At 46.5% G+C, this 20,807-nt stretch overlaps 1 protein-coding gene and 1 non-coding gene across 17 annotated transcripts in view; both read right to left on the minus strand.

Moving 5' to 3' along the window:
• The window catches only part of MCF2L2 (MCF.2 cell line derived transforming sequence-like 2), a 440,334-nt gene that overhangs the window by 300,088 nt on the left and 119,439 nt on the right, over positions 1-20,807 (minus strand). For 14 of the 16 annotated variants that reach the window (XR_008318527.1, XR_008318525.1, XM_053304949.1 and 11 more), the window contains exons 4-7: positions 13,783-13,873; positions 9,906-10,025; positions 8,341-8,457; positions 3,600-3,749 (exon numbers count right to left, since the gene is read on the minus strand). Coding sequence is in view for 14 of the 16 variants with exons in the window: in XM_053304949.1 (XP_053160924.1) it covers positions 3,600-3,749; positions 8,341-8,457; positions 9,906-10,025; positions 13,783-13,873 (478 nt within the window). In the remaining 2 variants the exon portion in view is untranslated. Of the gene's footprint in view, positions 1-3,599; positions 3,750-8,340; positions 8,458-9,905; positions 10,026-13,782; positions 13,874-18,294; positions 18,435-20,807 lie in introns of those variants that run through there. The other 2 variants (XM_053304951.1, XM_053304941.1) reach the window with 2 other exon arrangements.
• Positions 14,673-14,777, minus strand: LOC128352669 (U6 spliceosomal RNA). The gene has a single exon (XR_008320566.1). It is a non-coding gene; the product is annotated as a U6 spliceosomal RNA (small nuclear RNA).

The raw sequence follows: 20,807 nt of genomic DNA on the forward strand, positions 1-20,807 counted from the left end.
TGCTAAGCAGGATCCAACCTGGTTTGCATTTGAATGGGAGACTAGATGTGTGAGCACGGTAGGATATTCCCCTTAGGGGATGGGGCTGCGCTGGAAAGAGCAGAAGCTTCCAAGTTCCCTCCCTGGCATTTCCAAGATAGGATGAGAGAGAATCCTGCCTGTGACCTTGGAAAAGCCACTGCCAGTCTGTGAAGACAATACTGAGCCAGATGGGCCAATGGTCTGACTCGGTAGAAGGCAGCTTCCGATGTTCCAAAAAACAGCACATTATGTAACATCATTTTAGTAACCATTAAAAGATTACTTGACCTCTAGGGACCATTTCATGGCTCATTTCATGGTTTATGCCCCCATCAAGGCTGTTCCTGGAGCAGGTACAACCACTACCTCAAGCTGACACAAGGGGTTTTAAGCTATTCTGCACATTAAAAGAAGATATACCTTAACAGTACATTAAAAACAATGATCTAGTCTGCCCTTGGTGCACATGGGAGAGGCAACCGAAGAGGGAGAAGCAGAAGTATTCAATATGCAGAGCCGCGTGTGCAGAAGGGGAAGGAGAGGATTCCGCGTGGGACTGGATCATATTAGCCCCGTGCAACTCTGAGTCCAATTTTGTGTTTGATTATAGCATGATACATGCAACAAATGGCACAAAAAATAGTCCTGATTTGCCTGTTAGTCATGAGGGGGTTTCTCTGAACAGGCTTCTGTTGGTTTCTCACAGTTTGGCATCAAGAGACACTAAAAATTATCTTTCTGGCGACTTATAAAGCGGAAGGAAAGGAAAAAGTTTATATCAAAGTCTTGGCGGTGACTAACGACATTATTTTAATATTGCTTAGTCAAAACAGCAACTGTGAGTGGGTGAAAGAACTATCTGAAGATGCTTGTAGAAGTTTCTGGAAGGTCCCCAGGGGAAAAGGGACTAAGACTGTCTCTACACTAGAACCCCTCAGAGCTGCTGGGGCATCACTTTCCCACAATCAGCTCAAAGCTGAATTAAAATGGTAGTTTGACACAGTACTAGGGGAGTGCATGAACCACGGTTCGGGCACCGGTTCGGTGCCGCGGTGAGGGGAGCTAGGAGTGGAAGAGGAGAACAGGTCCTTACCTGCTCTCTGCCACTCCATGCAGCTTCCTGCTGGGGCAGCACTTGGCCCAAGTACCCCCCACACCAATGCCAGCATGAAAATGGCATCCGTGCATGCGTGTGCGCCATTTGCATGGTCAGCAACAACATGCTGTGCAGGGGTATTTGGGCTGAGTGCCACTCCAGCAGGAAACTGCATGGGGCAGCAGAGAGCAGGTAAGGACCTACTCTCCTCTTTCTTAAAGTTTCCATTCCCCGCTCTCCTCCCCACAGTGCCAAACTGGTTCTGCGCTGAACCGGTGCTCGAACCGTGGTTCATGCACACGCCTACTCAGTACGTAATACAGCACTGTTTTACTCAACAATGCCTGTGAACAATGAGTGGACTCTTGCTATAAACCATTACATGGGCCTATGGATTAGGTATGAAGGCCAAAGGCACTGATCTCTCGATCACAACCAAAAGTGGCTGAATTGTGTTGATAATATGGATACACTTATTATTCTGAGGTTGTGAACAGGCAGTCATGCAGCGTTTGAAAGTGGAATGGCTAGAAGAACAGCTGAAGATCTCAGAAGTCTGGAGGGCAAAGTACACTCCTGTCATGAACCCCAAGGTCTGACTCTGAGAATTCAGTGGAGGAGGCAGTCAATAGCCCTAAACCTGACCCCACAGTGCCAGGGTCTGTCACAGAGTAGGAGGAAAGTGTGTGTGTGTGTGGGGTGGGTGGGTTAATGGGCCTCTGCCTCCAAAACCTTTGTCCCCCATACCTGCTGACCCTCTCAATACTCCCCTACCCTTGTCCTCAGTCTTGGAGGATGAGGCAGAGGCGCCAGGACCTTCACTAGCAGCACCCCAGACCCACCGGAGCCAAAGCCTGGAATTGAGGAGACAGGGCCTTTAAGATCAAGGATATTCCAGACTTGGGCAGGGCTGCACCTCTGGCTTCTTTTGCCAGAGTTTGCCTCTGCTTCTTGTTGAAGCAACTTTGTTTGTGGGTGCACTCTGGTTCCAAGTTCCTGCTGAGTGATTCCCTGACTTCTGGTTCATGTTTGATTCCCTGGCTTTGATCCCTGGCTTGTATGAGACTATGGACTAGTGTTGCTCCAGACCTCTGCTTGCTGGTGGACTGTTTTGTTACACAACTGCCCCGCCCTTGTACAACACCTCCCCTCGTGGCTGTCATGAGGGCTCGGGTGGTGATAGTGTAAGCCAGCAAGAGAATAGGGATCTGACACACCAGGGAATTCAGGGATGAGCTAGACCAAGCGTGGGGCCTCCCTGGGTGGCTGGTGCTCACCTTCCTATAAAAGAGGAGGAACAGGGATGGAGGGGCAGCCCTTCCAGAGAGCAAGCAGAGGAGGACCACTTCTTTGAACTGCAGGCACAAATTGGGAGAAACCTGCAAGCTTCTAGCTCAGGGCTGCTCAACTTCAGCCCTCCTGCAGATGTTGGCCAACAACTCCCATAATTTCTGGCTATTGGCCACTGTGGCTGGGGATTATGGGAGCTGTAGTCCAAAAACAGCTGGGGGGCCAAAGTTAAGCAGGCCTGCTCTAGACTCTCGTCTCACGGGCTTTGAGGGCAGTATCGTCAATGCTCACTGTGAAGCCACAGTGACATGGGGGTGACTTGGGAAGCAGCACGGCCAGGGTAAGTTACCCACTGGGGTGCTTAAGGAAAAGAGGTGAAGAGCTGTGGCGTGAGGATTTGGATGTTAACTCTTGAGAACAAATAAAGGCTTGCTGCATGTATACCTTACCACTTGCCTCTGTTGACCACATGCAGCCAGTTACAGACCCGACCCCTTTTGATTTGGAATTACCCTTATGGGGTGGGGAAGATGCCAAAGAACTATAAGGAAGTAACCACTACCAATGACCTTAAAACATACTGATCTGGTGGTCATTTCATCTTGAATATATTCAAGACCAGGTCAGTGAATATTCCCATCTTTCCGAAATATCTTTGGTCCCATTCCCCAAACTGGAACCTAAAATGGCACCTCTCTGATTAGAGTCTTAAGAATTTCTAACAGCATCTGGGGAAGGAGATATTGTGTGTTCCTGCATTTTTTCCACTCTACAGGGAAAATGGGTTAATGTCACTCTACAGTAGTTTTGTAGCACTGTGATTCAGTAATATATATACCGCATTCAGGCAATTGCCAGTAGATCTCCAAGATCCAGTAGTGAACTAAGCTGAAAAACAAGCTAAGTGACTGGTGTTTTTTGATTGCACTGGGTTAAGTTGCTGATTAAGATCTTCCAGATACCTTTTTGTGACAAATAGTTCTTAATAAAAGTATTGAAGTGGTTGGAAATTGTTTCCGTTCTCACAACACAATAGAGAAAGCCGAATAATAACCCAGCCTTTACCTTTGATTGCTGCCCTAAAAAAAATCTAATGATGAATAGGAAAGGGAGTAGTTGGAACTGGCAAATCCAAAACACCCAGTGCTCTGCTTCTCCCTCAGGGCAGAGCTGTGGAGGTACAAATACTCACCTTCAATTTGTAATGCTGCTCTGTGTGGGAAGACAAGAGCTCCTCTGTACACTGCACATCATTGGGAAGTTCTGTCTCTGCCAAATCTGTTCCAAACGTCTGCAGCATCTGTGCTGTGGTTTTCACTGTCATGGCAAAATTCTCAATGGCCTGGAAGAATGATGCCATTGAAAAGTTTTAAAACATATATCTATTCCTAAATCAAGGTAATTATTAATGCAAATAACTAAGCCCTTCTGAAAGCCACTTAAGTCACCTCAACGGTTGCTAGTTGTCCTATTGACTACGTGAATTAATTGCACTGGATGTTCAATGCAACCCTATGCTTGTCTATTTGGAAGTGTCCTATTAAGATAAATGGAGATTACACTCAATAAGCGTATACAGGAGATCTTCGTTGTTTGCGTGTTCTCCATCCGCGGTTTCATGTATCTGTGGCATAGGGACCCGGTCCTCTTTATTCGCGGGGTGAAAATAGGGCTATTTTCACCTATCCATGGATCCTGAATAGCCAGAAATGACTTCTGACCTCATTTATGGCCACCATCTTGTAGCACAGAGCCATTTTGTGGCTTTTTTTCTCCCCCCTCAAAACAAGAAAAGGCCAAAAATCAGAGGGTTTGGGGGAGGCAGTGTGAAAGAGCTACAGAGCAAAGTTCTGTGCTTATTTCTACCTCCCCTTTTTCTTGTTATTTTTAGCACACTTCAGTGTGCTATGGAACCTAACTGCCCCCCATCCCCATAGGGTTAAGGTATCTTTATTCACAATTTCGTTTTCTGTGGAAATGGGTGGGAATGGAGCTCCTGTGAATAAAGAGGGAGAATATTCCTCGTGGTGTAGTGGTTAGAGTGCTGGACTAGGACCGGGGAGACCCAAGTTCAAGTCCCCATTCAGCCATAAAACTAGCTGGGTGACTCTGGGCCAGTCACTTCTCTCTCAGCCTAACCTACTTCACAGAGTTGTTGTGAAAGAGAAACTCAAGTATGTAGTACTCTGAGCTCCTTGGAGGAAGAGCGGGATATAAATGTTGTAATAATAATGATGATGATGATTGATGATGATGTCTGCTCAGAAGTAAGTCCCACTGTGTTCAGTGTGGCTTATTCCTAACAGAACTGCAGCCTTAGGTGACTTGGCCAAAGCCATAAAGAAGTCACCAACATACTCAAGATTCAACCCTCATACCATCCTGTAATCCTTTTCACACACCACTTTTTCTGACAAGGAGATTGCCCCGTGCCAAGCTGCTGAAAATGGGAATGTTTTCTCTGGAGGACAGAATATCAGAGACTTCCAGTGCTTTTGTTTACAAATGTACAGCTAATGCAGGCATTAATGACGAGTGATGCAAATGGCATCAGAGTGCCCTGAAATATTAAGCAAACAACCCCTACCCCAAACTCTTCTACCTCCAAGAAAACTCTTGCTCAATGTGTTAAACCTGGTAAACCTGAGTTCCAGCTCCACCTCAGCTGGGGGGTGTGACGCACAATTCAGAGCTCCACGACCATGTCACTGGATCTGGTACCTACAAAAACACAGCTCCTATGTTGGAAGCCAGACTACTTATTACTCCTTTCCGGCTTCTGAAAACCTCAAGTCCTTAGGGAAGGACAGCAGCTCAGTGAGAGAGCATTTGTTTTACACGCAGAAGGCTCAATCTCTGGCATCTCCAGGTTGAGCTGACCCCACCCGCTCCCCATGTGAAACCCTGGAGGGTCACTGCCGGTCAGCACAGACAATACAGAGATAGATGGATCCGTGGTCCGATTTGGTATAAGGTAGCTTTCTATGAAAGCGGGGTAGAGGCTCTAATGTTAACATGAAAAGGAGCACATTCTTGAGCTCTCTGACTTCAACCACCTTAAGTGGCACAGCGGGGAAATGCTTGACTAACGAGCAGAAGGTTGCTGGTTCGATTCCCTGCTGGTACTATATCAGGCAGCAGCAATATAGGAAGATGCTGAAAGGCATCATCTCACACTGTGCGGGAGGCGGCAATGGTAAACACCTCCTGTATTCTACCAAAGAAAACCACAGGGCTCTGTTGGCACCAGGAATCGAAATTGACTTGACAGAACACTTTACCTATCTCTGACTTCAGGAGCATTTCTCTCAAAAAGACTCCAATACGAGAAGTAAGCCAAGCCAAGAGAAAAGTACCCCAAATCATGGAATGCAGGGAGGTTAGACAGGATGGTGGCAAGATGCAGTTCCCCTCACCCATATTCCCCTCGTTGTATTAAAATAAAACCCCATGTACCCCACTTAATATGTGAATGGGCCAGACACATGTACAAAGTGATTGGCTATGTCAAGTCTATTTTGGTCCTGAAATGCATCTCATGCCCAATACATGATGGATCAAGCTGTTAAGATGAAACAGAAACGATACTTTAAAAGACTACCAAGAGACATAGAAAGAGTTGTTAAATAAGACGCTCAAAAGCTATGTTGAGAGGGCACAAAGCTTCGATCCAACTCAGCTGTCAAAACAAAGGGCTTTTCTCTCTCTTCAAAACTTCATCATCAAGGATGCAGATATTCAGTTTGCTTTTCTCTTCATGCAACATGAACGCTGCCCTAGTTTTTTAAAGCACAAAAGGAGACGGGGCATGACCCAGCCAAATTTAAGCACTGTTTAAGTCCCTTAGATTTTAAAAGGAGAGTTCAGCACATCCCTAAATATCTCTCAGTGAAATCAATGGGGGTTTAAAGTGTTCATGATAGGAGGGTTTTTTTAAAATTTGGGTTTCCAGATGGTGTTGGACTACAACTCCCATCATCACCGGCCACAATGGCCAAAGGGGATAATAGGAATTACAGTCAATCTGGGAACCCATGTTTGAGAATTCCTGGCTTAGGAGGACAACTATACCTAAATAACACGAAGAATAATATGCTTTTATATCAGCTAGGAGGGCATCCAGATGTGATTCCCGTGTGTGTGTGTGTGTGTGTGTGTGTGTGTGATATGACTTTGACTTCCAGCAGTGACCCAGACATGGACAAAGAGGGCGAGGGGTCAGCTGTGCAGACTGAGGAACCCCCCAAGTACCAGACCTCCAGGCCTAGCCTCCAGAGGCTTCAGCTTCTGGGCCAGATTTCATCATGGAGCTGACATCCACACTTCCCAAGGGCTTTGTGCTCCACTGAGTCAGTGAGTGAGAGGAGAGCTGGTCTTGTGGTAGCAAGCATGACTTGTCCCCTTAGCTAAGCAGGGTCTGCCCTGGTTGCATACGAATGGGAGACTAGAAGTGTGAGCACTGTAAGATATTCCCCTCAGGGGATGGAGCCGCCACTCTGGGAAGAGCAGAAGGTTCCAAGTCCCCTCACTGGCAGCATCTACAAAAAAGGGCTGAGAGAGATTCATGCCTGCAACCTTGGAGAAGCCACTGCCAGTCTGTGAAGACAATACTGAGCTAGATAGACCAATGGTCTGACTCAGTATATGGCAGCTTCCTATGTTCTTCCTATGAGTCTGCTTGCTAATAGAATCAAATGTGCTGGGCAAGAAATCCTGGAGAGTTGTTGAAGAACCAGACTGCAGGGCAGAGGGCTATAAGGCCCAGGGCTGCTCAGCAGGGAGCAAAGCCAAGGAGGGATCATAGTAAAGCCCAGATAATATAAAAGGCTCTGCTCAGAAGGAGCTTGCCTTGTTGAAGCAAGTTGTCTGCTCTCTGGGATTGGTCCTGGGCTTCTGGAAAGGCCTGTCTCTGAACGTCCTTTGTTCCTGATCCAGAACTGAACCCTACCTGTCTGTATCCTGCCTGCTGTCTCTCTCAGGTTGCTTGATGGACTTGAATCCTCCTAACCTGTCCATGAGCTCAGCCTTGCCACAACTAATCAGATAGTCCCAGGAGTGGTTTTGCCCCACTTCCTCTGAATCCACTCTCTTTTAAACAGGAGTGACTTGCATTTTCCACAAAGGTCATTTTCTGCACTGAGGAGGGGTATTGTGATCACGTTGCTTGGGCCTTCCATTGCCATGCCCAGCCTCCATGCCTCGGAGGGCAAGTCTGCATAGAGACCTCTAGCCACAGGTCTCTACAGGGCAATAGTGCCCTGTAGGGTTTTATCCACCACCCAGAGAGTGCTCATAAATGAGGCAAGGCGAGGTGCGCCCTGGAGTGGTGAGGGTGGGCATCCCACCCCTCCCTCCAGCACCTGCAGGTGTTGCTTCACCTGCCTTAATGCTGCTGTACCTTGCTGCCCCCCAAGTCCCCCCTCCAAACCCCCAAGTCCCCACACACACTGCCCCTCAAGTCCCCACACACACTTCCAACTGTCTGATCTGCACACCCCATTTGTATGGATTCATGGAGCCTATGCATATTGGGGTCTGTGGATGTGGACCATAATGCACGTGTGTGCGCAACATGTGTGCACTGAGAGGACAGAGCCCACTGATGTTGGTATAACTCCTCTCCCCATGGACAGAATATGCCATTTGCACAGAGCTTTGGAAAACTGTAGTTATGACCTAATTCAACACCTAATCTTATTAGAGAAGAAAACCAAAACCCAGCTTATTTTAGAGAAACTGGCTATATCTTGTCAGCACCATAAAGAGGAGTGAGAATATGATGGCAGAGAACAATTTATTTCTTAACTTGCTGGAATCCATGTTATTTCTTCAACAAAAATCAGGCAGGGAGAGGTCTAGATCTAGACCTTGGGCATTTTAATATCATATTCTTAGATTTTCTGCAAAGGGGGAACCCAAGAGATGTTACTTACAGTTCGATGGTGTATCCATTGGCTGTGTCCATATTCTAAAGTTCCTCCTAACTCCCGGGTCAGCTGACTCTTGTCGATGTAACCATGTAGGTCAGAAACAGAATTTAACATGATGATCTGTAGTAATGAAACAAACATTATATATATTGAAAACAAACAAACCTGAAAACAGGGGTGGTATGCACACTTTTAGCAGAACAGTGTTCTGTTACTGAAAGCTCTTCCTGCTCATAAAAGGAAAGCTATGAGGATGCAAAGGCTCCTTCCATGTAAGGACCCCTTATGTGAGTGCAAGCTGATTTGAGGCTGTTCACACAACCGAAAACTAGGGAGTTTGTCCTATCCAGCTTTGGGAGTTGTTGGTGCTCCCAATTTTTGGTTGTGTGGGAACAAACAATTAGGTAGGAGGAGGGAGATGTGATTGTGTGGGAGACAGGAGATGGATAGGACGGCTCTTCCTCCTCCCTGGGTATGAAAGCTGGGTAGGATGGCACTGTCCTACCCAGCTCCTGTCTCCCACACAATCACTTCTCCCTCCTCCTACTAAGTTGTTTGTCCTACTTGGGGCCTTTTCGGTGGTTGCACCTCATTTATGGAACAGGCTCTCCAGTGAGGTTCGCTGGCTTCATCGCTTTTTTCTTTTAGATGCCAGGTAACGACCTTTTTGTTCACTCAGGCCTTTTAAAGTTTGACTCTCAAATCTGATTTTTATCTGATTTTAAGAGTTTTAAAATTGCTTTGTATTGTATTTTGTATCCCCCACCCCCGCTTTTTTTTTTTGGTCTGTTATAATTTAATGAAGCTATTCTCACAAGCAGCAGGAACTGGGGTAAGGGAGCCCAGCCTGGCTCCTGCTGTTCGTGTGCAGCAACGGGACCCGCACAGCTCCTGGCGGCAGCTCGGTGGCAAGCCCACTTAAGGAGCCCGCTGCTTCACCTGGGTTTGGGGCGCAAGGGTGCCCGAAAAGCAGGTTAAATGATCATGTGTTGTTGCACCAGCTCTCGAGTAGCCTCCTGAGTGGGAGGCTACGGCAAGCCTCCCAGTGTTGGGAGGCTCCCCCAAAGGCACCACACACTCACGCAGTGCCTTATAGGACTTCCGGGAGCCGGGAGACCCCTGAACCTCATCGCCCCAACTGGTTCCATGACAGAGCTGGTAATTGTCTGGGCGGCCAATCCAGCCACCCAGGGAGGACTCCCTGATTGTCTGCGGGGAGATCAGGTAAAGCCCACTCTCCCCACAAACCCCCTTTTGGCTCTACACATGGATCGTGTGTTTTTATTTCATATTTTAATGCTGTGTAGTGTCTAGCATTCCATGTAGAATTCCATGCAATCTGAGTTCCATGTAGGCCTCCTCATCACAGAGTGTCTAAGTGGGGAGAACCTTGTGATGGCGCAAAAACAGTCCTAGGAGCCTATCTTTGCTCAATGGATTACGTGACTCTGATAAATGTAACGTCAAGGGGAACAGAAGGAGAGAAAAGGAATTTGCTGACAATTAGAAAGAGAAGATGCAGAAACTACAAAAGAAGGCTGGGACCAACAGCAAAAAAAAGTGCTTACCGGTACCTTCATTTTAAAGTCATCGCGGTACAGTTTGATGCCGATGTCAGCGATCGCCCTTTGGATGAAACGGGACGGCCGCAGGACAAAGACCAATTGCAGGTTCCCGGGAAATGCTCCCTGGAAGAGGCATGAAACCAGGGCTTTTAAAAATGTGCAACCAGACAGAAAAAACACAGTTTGCCCCATGTAAAAGTGCATTAGGGACATCTAAAGGGACGTTTGTGCAAAAAAAAAAATTCCTCATGCCAAAATTATATGACTAGATGATGTAAAAAGTGACTGATAATAATGAGAAAAGTAAACTGAGTAGTCCAGAGTCCTCTAAAACCCAGAGCATGATAAAGCAGACCCATTTCTCCTTCCCTAGCAAAAGACACTTCCCGCAGACTCAACTGCGACTCCCCACAAAGTCTTCACCAGTGAGTATAACACTCTTCTGGAATGGTGCTGTCAAATTCTCAGTTCTGAACATCAGAAGAGCCTTGCTGGACCAGGCCCGAGGCCCACCCAGTCCAGCATCCCATTTCTGAACAGGCCCATCCAGCCCAGCTTCCCATTCCCCACAGAGCTCAACCAATTCCCCAACAAAAGCCCTCAAGCCAGAGATGAAGGCATGCCCCCTCTCCTGCCATTCTCCCCTGCAACTACTATTCAGAGGCCGCCTTCCTCTGAACATGAAGGCAGCCCGCAGTTATCAAGACTGGTAGCCATCAATAGACCAGTCCTCCATTAAACTCTCTAAGCCCCTTTTAAAGCCATCCAGGCTGGTGGCCATCACCACATCCCATGGCAGAGAATTCCATAGATAGATTATGTGCTGTGTGGAGAAAGTACTTCCTTTTGTCAGTTCTAAATTTCTGAGGGTTTTCTCCCACTCTACATAGGCTTCTAAACGTCATGGAATGTGGTTCTAGGTAGCAAAATATGTGTGCACAGACAAGAGATGTGCACAGGTGTCTGTTAAGAACATAAGTAGAGCCCTGCTGGATCAGGCACAAGGCCCATCTAGTCCAGCATCCTGTTTCACACAGTGGCCCACCAGATGCCTCTGGGGAGCCCAAAGGCAAGAGATATGTGCATGCCCTCTCTCCTGCTGTCGCTCCCCTGCAACTGGAATTGAGAGGCATCATGCCTCTGAGGCTGGAGGGAGATGGCCCACAGCCACCAGACTAGAAGCCACTGATAGACCTGTCCACCCTGATATCTGTCTAAGCCCCTTTTAAAGCCATCCAAGCTGGTGGCCATCATCACATCCCATGGCAAAGAATTCCACAGAATAAGAATATATGTTGGAGTGGCACATGCTACAGACACTAACTACACTCACATACCATTGTGCAGTTCTGAATTCTCCTTTTAAAAAGCCCTGCATGAAGGCAATGAAGGGAACTGAACATACTGCTGCTAAGGAGGAACAGAGACATAATATTTCCAGAGTCACTGTACTAGGATGCGTCTGTGAAATCTTTGGGTAATCTTTCTTTAGACATCCAGATGAAACAACCTTGATACCCAGACTTGATGCAGGAACTGGGGGAGAACTTTAAACATGGTGCTCTTGTACCACATGGTTGACTGTATTTAGGAAGAGCTCTTGCCAACTGGATGCTTTATAATTTTATATATTATATATTTTGAAGATTTTGCTTGTTTGTGCAAAATCAAGGCATACCTCCTGATTATCTACAGATACCAAATTTTGCACAAACAATCCTGCCACAAAAAGCAGAATGCACAACTTTTTATGCTGGGTGAACATGCTAGGTGAAAGGTTTAAATATTTTTTTGTAATTTTTGAATAAATTCTGGAAATAATAATAATAATTATTATTATTATTTCCAGAATTTATTCAAAAATTACAAAAAAATATTTAAACCTTTCACCTAGCATGTTCACCCAGCATTAAAAGTTGTGCATTCTGCTATTATTATTATTATTATTATTATTATTATTATATCTCAATTGTTATTGTTCTCAACAGATGTTTAACACTCAATATTCAGATCAATAATTCCAAAATGACATCATGCCCAAGGGAAGCAGAAGATCTTTTTCAGATTCAAATTTACTATTGTTCAAATTTACTATGTATAGTAATTATTCAATAACATGAATAATGTTTGACGTTGAAATCCTACAAATTTAAATTTGTTCTTTTACTTCTCTTTTGTAAGCAGATTAATTAAAAAATATCTATTACATATATTTAATTTCTTGAACTTTCCTACCAGTATAATCTAAGAAAATGACTTTGCCCAGCCAACAGCAGGCCTCACCTCCTAGTCTACTTACAAATTTACACCCCAACTTGCCCATTTTTTGACCAAGGTAGTTTAGATTATGACATCAAATCCATAAAACCAACAATAAAAATTATCCAAAACATACTTTGGCTCTCCAGCAGTTGCTGGACTACATATCCCACCATCTGCCGCCACAGTGGCCATCAGTAAAGGATGATGGGCATTGTAGTCCAACAGCAGCTGGAAGGCTTAAGTTGTGCTGAACTGCCACAAAACAAGACAATCTGCAGCCATGAGACCAAAGGAAGCCCTGAAGCCAACAAAAAAAAGTCACCCAGGAAGAATATGGGGAAATAAACAGGTTTTTATGGGGTGTCCAAACAGGGGAGGTATCAGGAGAACCTTTCTGGGGAGGGTGTTCTGCAGTAGAGCACCTTAATGAAAGCGGCCTTATTTCTCTCCAGTGGCCACCCACCCAACCTCCGGGGTACGTAGAAAAGGGCCTCTGAAGAGGATCCTTGGAATCGGGTAGACTTGTATTCAGCTGACATTCTGAGGGAGCCCAAATCCTCTTAAGCCTGTCCTGGGCGGTATGGTTGCCACATACCACCCCGCCAGCCCACACTGTGCTATGTGGCTGAGCGTGACCTCCGCTTTAGAGACAGAGGGGGGAGTGGGGAAAGAAATATGTGGGATGGAAATATGTTAAATTGCAGGTTGAAATGTTTCTGCTAAAGCATATTTGCAGAAATATACCTGTCATATTCTTACATTCTTGTGAGTTCCGTTGCTGTTTGGGCCCTCAAGAACCCAGGTGTTAAAAATATTGTGTTTGTGACAGTGTGTGTTTGTGTAGGGGAATGAGGCTTAGCTTGCAGCAGAGGCCTTTAGGTCCAGGCTCCAAAATGAGCTAGGTGCACTTCTGTGTGGAAGGACACTCCCCGCAGAGGTGGCCCTTCCATGAGGCGCAGTGAGGCAGTTGCCTCAAGAAGCAGATTTTGGGGGTGCCAGTGAGGTGGCAAGAAGGCCCCCTGCGCATTTGGTGCCCTGCTTCAGGCACACAAAGCTCTTGAGCCACCACCGACTCCACATGAGTCCCGAGTCATGTCAGATTTCATCCTAAGTAATCCTCACAACCCTGTAAGATTTGTCAGTGCTGTTCTCATTTGCAGCCACAGCTGAAGCGGCAGCAGCTCTTGGGAACTGAATGAAAGTAGCTTGCCTACGGCTACTAAACCAGCTCACGGAAGGTATTCAACTTGAGCCAGGGGACTTCCTAGCTGACATGCTTAGCCATTATGCGACACCATTCCGTAATCAAATTCGAACTGGAAAGTCGACGGTAGCGTGTCAGAGAAACCACCATGCCTCTCTCTGTCCTGGACCAGGCTAATGACCATCTTGTTGTCAATCGCTAGGAAATGAAGTGAGCCCCTGCCTGTACTTCTGCTTCAGCAGCCTCGCTCGTTAGCATTCCACGCCGGGGGCTGCAATCTGCAGGGGACACACTGCAGTTGCAATGAGAATAACTAGCCTAAGTTTAAAAAAAAAAAAACATGCAAAGGAAGTCGCAATTTGTAGAAGGTAAATGGCAACAACAACAACAAAAAATTAAATTCCAGGCACTTACTGCTATCCGTGTGAGGGACGCCTTTACCGCACTCCATTTGTCCCGCCGCCTGTCTATAATGATGATGAATCCGATGCTGGCAGCCTCCAGACTGCAAAACATCCAAAACAGGTATATGGGGTTACACAGAGGCAGCCCCGTTCCAAACAACAGTACTGCAGCAAAAGAACAGCCTCCATGGCACGCTCTGAGCTCATGATTAGCAAGCAGGGGAGACGGGGGAGAGCCTGAATAAACTAGACCTGGAGCTGTGTGTGCAGGAAGACGCAAGCCAATCTTCCTCCTTCCTCCTTCCTTCCTTCCTTCCTTCTCTCTTTCCCCCCCATCTTCCGCCCCAGCATCAGGTTAGCAGCTTCTACAAAACATGAATATTTTATCGGCGATATTGCTGTGGCTGCGTTGCTGCAGCTGCCAAAAACCATGGCAATGTGCACCGTTTGGGTTTGCAGGACGTGCTTCCCGCTGGGAAACACAGATCCCACTCACTGGCAAAGGAACTGGGTCCAGTTCAGAGAATATTCTCCTGCAATTGCTTTTCTGTGCATGATGGGGAAGCAAGGGCAAGCCTCTCTATCCTGGTTTCCCAACACACCTATCCCACCACTGATGCCACCAGATATCACTGCATGCCTGAACTGTTTGAACAGGGAGCATACATGTAAAATACACTGTGTGTAGGCCCAAACTGTATGGGCAATTCCTGGCTTGTATATGGAAGACAGATGTGCACTGTTCAAGCCAGTGCATGCTAGATTTTATGCAAGTATACCCTATTCAAATAATGAATTAATGAATTAAACGGGAGGACAAAGGTCCAGAGGGTTTTCCCGCAACAATACTTCCAGCTACTAATGCTGAGAACATGGGAGGAGAGCTGGTCTTGTGGTAGCAAGCATGAATTGTCCCCTTTGCTAAGCAGGGTCCACCCTGGTTTGCAGGGCCATGCTAATCTTCTCTGTATCGTTCCAATTGCAGTATATGTGCTGCCGAAGTATTTGTAGTATATGTGCTGCCGAAGCGAGCACCCTGGTTTGCATTTGAATAGGAGATGTGTGAGCATTGTAAGATATTCCCTCAGGGGATGATGGGGCCACTCTGGGAAGAGCATCTGCCTGCTTGCATGCAGAAGGTTCCAAGTTCCAGCCCTGGTAGCATCTCCAAGACAGGACTGAGAAAGACTCTTGCCTGCAAATTGGAGAAGCCACTGCCAGTCTGTATAGAGAACACTGATGGAAGACTGACTTGGTATAAGGTAGCTTCCTATATTCCTAACAGTTCGTCTTAACTTTTTGTTTAAAATGGGGATTCTGGGAAGCGGTGAAAGGCTTCGTAATAAAACTGTTTCCTCTCGCCTTTTTTGCTGCCGCCATCTTTTTTGTAGTCCAGGCAGCCGTGATTATTATACTCCTGGACACTGGCAGGTGCCATCCCCACCATCCACATCCTGATGGGGCTTCATGGCTATGCCATATCATCACTTGCCCTCGCTCTGGAGCCTTGTGGGGGAAATGGCACATGTTGCATAATGTCCCTTTAAGAGGCAAACTCTGAAGGCCTCAGAATGAGATGGCCATGTGGAAGGGCAGGGGAGGGGGTGGAACTACCACTGCATCCAAAGAACCCGGGCCGCCGTGCTCAGGGGCCACATCTCGTGCCCCAGCAATGGAGCACCTTTCTTATGAGGCAAGACTACAACCCCTGGGGCTTTTTAGTTTAGAAAAAAAGACGACTGCGGGGAGACATGATAGAGGTCTATAAAATCATGCATGGTGTGGAGAAAGTGAAGAGAGAGAGATTCTTTTCCCTCTCACACAACACTAGAACAAGGGGTCACTCCATGAAATTGGTTGCCAGGAGGTCTAGGACCAACCAACGGAAGTACTTTTTCACACAACGGGTGATCCACTTGTGGAACTCTCTGCCACAGGACGTGGTGACAGCCAACAACCTGGATGGCTTTGAGAGGGGTTTGGATGACTTCATGGAGGAGAGGTCTATCAATGGCAACTAGTCGGAGGGCTGTGGGCCACCTCCAGCATCAAGGGCAGGGTGCCTCTGAGTACCAGTTGCAGGGGAGTAATGGCAGGAGAGAGGGCACACCCTCAACTCCTGCCTGTGGCTTCCAGCGGCATCTGGTGTGCCACTGTGCGAAACAGGATGCTGGACTAGATGGGCCGTGGGCCTGATCCAGCAGGGCTGTTCTTATGTTCATCCCCCTGCATCTGACCCCGGAACCTGCACACTCACAAACGGGGTGTGCAGCCCTATTTGCAAGCAAAACCACACCCCCTGCATCTGACTGGCGGGGGGCTGAACCAGGGCTGCCGCTGGCCTCCCTACACCACTGAACTGGGGTAACAGTTTCAGTTTTGCAGCAGACGCCTGTGCCCGGTGGGAGTGGTTGGGCCTGCTTGATCTCCTTAGGGCCTAAACAGTCTCAGAGCAGAGCTTTATTCAGACATTAGGTTCAACACGATCATGTGCACAGTGTACACAGGTACAGATCTGTATTCAGGTACTTTTATTCACATGCTTTTTAAAGGCAGGGAGAGTCATTCCCGGCCATGCTGCGAACACGGCGTTCGTTTCGCTAGCGAACGGGGCCACATGGCCCCGTTTACAAGCAAAATAACGCCCCTGCATCTGATGCCAGACGCCAGATGCAGGGGTGCATCTGGGGAGCAAGGTGCAGCCCCTGAAACTCGGCAGCCTGAACCCGTTCGCACAAGAGTGGTTCCACCCGTGATTCCTGTGTCAAGGTAGTAACCAAAATACTGAAATAACACTTGATCCCTGGGGTTATATTTTAACCTATTATTTTTATTGCCTTGAATGAAAAGGATCAATCTGATCATTTCAGTACACAACCATACATTGGATGGGGGCCCTCCAAGTGAGGGCCTCTGGGGCAATTGTCCCCTTGGAGCAATATTTTGGCTTATCCCTCCACTTGTGAGGCTCTAGGCCAGGGCTGCACAACTCAAATGCCCTGGTGGGCCGGAATTATCCACAGCCTGGTGTGCAGGGGCCAAGATCAAATTTTTAACACATTATTACATTAAAATTAAATATTATTAGTTACTTGTGGATCTATTCCCCCTGTCAATGTGATGTGTTTAGAAAACCAAAGCAACTCCATTTTACTTAGAAAACCTCACTCTAACTTAAAGTAACCCCAGCCCAGCTCAGGGACATCACGGCCTCTCATGCTCAACGTCGTTTTCTCTCTCCACTAAATTGTATCTATGAAACTTGGTTCTCACAAGGTTCTCACTGTTCTTTGCTGACAGTTAAGAAAACAGGATTTAACCAAATAAGGAGTAATCACCAGATGAACAATGAATCATTCGCATGCGTACTAGATACTCAGACCACCATTTTGTTGTCACGTATACTGTGTCTAGGGTGTCAGCATCATTCAGATTGTTTGTATAAATATAAGATGCACCTATAACCAAACTGTAATCAGTTTGAGAGCGTAAGCCTACTGATTACCTATTGCTAAAACTGCAGTAGCAATAAAAGCCTCTAAATGATTCCCACTGAGTCTGTTTGATTGACTAAAAGGTGGACCCAGGGATGAACCAAATTCACATCAATTGGACCCATAGTTTTAACCAAGGATAGTGGCCAGAGAATAGATCCTGTCCTTGCTCAATCAGCGTGGCCCCCTAGAATGCATGCCAGCCCCAACCAAATGCCAAGTCCTCTCCTCTCCCTAAATTGTTGTTGCTTTCAGGCTGCAATGCTAGGCATGCTTACATGGGAGTAAGCCTCACTGGACACACCATGGAGCATATTTCTGAGAAAGCATGCACAGGATGGCACAACAAGGCAGTTTCCGGCTGCTGTGTTGCTGCAGGATACCTGGGGGCCAGTAAAATAATCCCTGTGGGCCAAATCCGGCTCCCAAGCCTTATGTTGTGCAGGCCTGCTCTAGGGCAATTACCCCTCCCCCCCAAAAGGCCCTGGAGGACATGACATTTTGGGGTTCAAGCACAGGCCCATTGAGCAGGCAGGAAAACATTAATTTGTCATCATCCCCCCACACATCTGTAGGAAGAGTTTAGGGGAATTTGAACTTGCAGTGAATTCCTCTTTTGGCGACCGACAGACGAAATTACTTCTGAGTAGTCCTACTGGAATTAGGTAGTCCTGTATTGTAATTCCTGAGTAGCACTACTGAGCAGCTTAGTCTGAATGTCAGCCAATGGTTCTGGGGGTGGGGAAGGCATTATTTCAAGGAAAACTTCTCCCCCTGGAGTCAGTTCTCTGCAAGGGGAATGCCTTCCAAAGAACAGGAGGCACTTTCTCCAAACTAAAAACTGCCCCACTTCAGAACCACGGGAGAATATCTGGCAAATTTGGATGACATTCATCAAGCAAGACTATGTTTGCAGCTATGGCTGGACTTGGCCGGGTGAATCCCAGGCCTCCTTGTTTAACCACACCCATTTATCACACACACAAACACATATACATACACACAGGCTGACATTCAGACTAAATTACCTGGGCTTTCCCATTAAGATTAAGCAATCCAGGGGTTCTCAAACTTGGGTCCCCAGATGCTGTTCAACTACAACTCCAATATGGCCTCTGGCCGTTCTGGCTGGGGATGGTGGGATAGGAATATAACGGATATTTAAATATGATGGATATTTATATACAGCCCTTAAAAAATGCTCCCAACGCGGCTTACACAGATAGAAATGAATAAAGAAAATGGCTCCCTGTCCCCAAAGGGCTCAAAATTCCTGTCCCCAAAGGGCTCACAATCTCAAAAGGAAACTTTAGACAGACACCAGCAACAACCACTGGAGGAATGCTGTGCTGGGGCTGGATAGGGCCAGTTGCTCTCCCCCTGCTAAATAAAGAGAATCACCACTTTAAAATGGTGCCTCTCTGCTCAGTTAGCAGGGCTAACAGTTAAGAGCCCAACAATATCTGGGGAACAGTGTACCCTCTAACAGGGATTCCCAGATTTTGTTGACTAGAATCAGAATCAGAATCAATTTTATTACAGCCTTAAGCCAACCAGAAAGAAAACAATAGGAAGAACATACAGCAGTACAATAAATATCACTAAGAATATAAAAAAAATATAAAAACAGATATGCAGATAACTAGAAATACATTATAGAGAACCATGGCGGGATGTCTGTCTCATAGCCCCATAAATGAACCTAGCCACTATCCTGGTGACTTCGTCATTAGTGTCAGCCAGGCAGTAGTTAAGATAAAAGGAATCAGGCCTACCAGGGAACTGCTATAAAATAGGAGCCAATAATTCTCTCCTAGAATCATGATATAAAGGACAATACAGCAAGATGTGAGTGACAGTTTCAAGGCTACCCTCTGCACAAGCACAACCCCAAAGCAGTAGGAGATTTTGTTGACTACAACTCCCATAATTCCCAGCCAAGGGCAATTGCAGCTAGGGATGCTAGGAGTTATAGTGAACAACATCTGGAAATCCCTGTTAGAGGGAACAGTGCTGGGGACCCAAGTTTGAGGACCCCTGAAGTAATCCTTTATAATAATGCCTTATTACTATTGAGTAACTTAGTCTGTATGTCAGCCACTGTCTCTGTTAGTGCCTCTTATCTTTCCACTCTATGATATGCTGGGCAGACTTCACTTGGAATCCTGTGACCAATTCTGGGCTCCACATTTTAAGAAGGGCATTGATAAACTGGAACAGGTTCAGAGGAGACTTGATTCTGTATCTCCCTGTTTCCATAATGATGTTTGCAGTGCCCTGCAAACAGTTATTCCCCACTCTGACATCATGTGGAGTTAACAAAGAGCCTGGACACCATGCTGAGCTAAAACAGAAACTAACTTTAATCTTCCCTTTCTGAACCTTCCCTTTCTCCCCACACAGTGCCACCTAGTGGACCTGAGCTACATACAATTATTACCATAGCAAGAAGGGGTCTAGAAATCAAATCCTGAGAGGAATGGTTGAAGTTGCTGGGGATGTTTAGCCTGGGGAAGAGAAGACTAATGATAGTTGTCTTCAAATATCCACAGGGCTGCCATATAGAAGAAGGAGCAGATTTGAACATAAGAACAGCCCTGCTGGATCAGGCCCCAGGCCTATCTAGTCCAGCATCCTGCTTCACACAGCATCCCACCAGATGCCCCTGGGAAGCCCACAAGCAAGAGCTGAGGGCATGCCCCCTCTCCTGCTGTGGCTCCCCTGCAACTGGGATTTAGAGGCATCTAAAATGCATGTCTAGCCTATCATCCTCAGACTAGCAGCCACTGCATCTGGTGGGCCACTGTGTGAGACAGGATGCTGGACTAGATAAGCCTTGAGCCTGATCCAGCAGGGCTGTTCTTATGATAGATTGGTCCTCCCTGAATTTACCTTCTTAAAGCCATCTAGGCTGCTGTCATCACATCCTGTGGCAGAGAATTCCATAGGCTAATGATGTGCTGTGTGAAAAAGTACTTCTTTTGTCAGTCCTAAATTTGTTGTCAATCAGTTTCATGGGGTGACCCCTGGTTCTAGAGTTGTGAGAGAGGGGGAGAAATGTATCTCTGTCCACCCTCTCCACTCCACGAATAATTTTATACACCTCAGTCATGTCTCTCTTTAGTTGCCTCTCTAGTTCTATAATATCCTTCTTAAGATATGGTGACCAGAACTGTACAGAGTACTCCAAATACTTAAGAGAGTGCCTTCTCTGTTGTGAACCCTGTCGCCTATTAAGATCATCTGGAGAGGTCTGGTTACGGTTGCCGCCAACTCGTTTGGTGGCAACCCGGGACCGGACCTTCTCTGTGGCTGCCCCAGGGCTTTGGAACGTGCTCCCTGCTGAAATAAGAGCATCTCCGTCTCTGTTTTCAGGAGGACCTGGAAGACATACCTATTTTCACACGCTTTTAAAAGAGATCTAATTTTTAATTTTTTAATATGTTTTCATCTATTATGATTTTTATCTTTTTATGAATTTTAAATGTTTATATTTTGTATTATGTTATTAATTTTGTAGACAGCCTTGAGATTTCATATT

This window comes from Hemicordylus capensis, chromosome 3 (assembly GCF_027244095.1).
Source record: "Hemicordylus capensis ecotype Gifberg chromosome 3, rHemCap1.1.pri, whole genome shotgun sequence".
Taxonomy (NCBI): Eukaryota; Metazoa; Chordata; class Lepidosauria; order Squamata; family Cordylidae; genus Hemicordylus; species Hemicordylus capensis.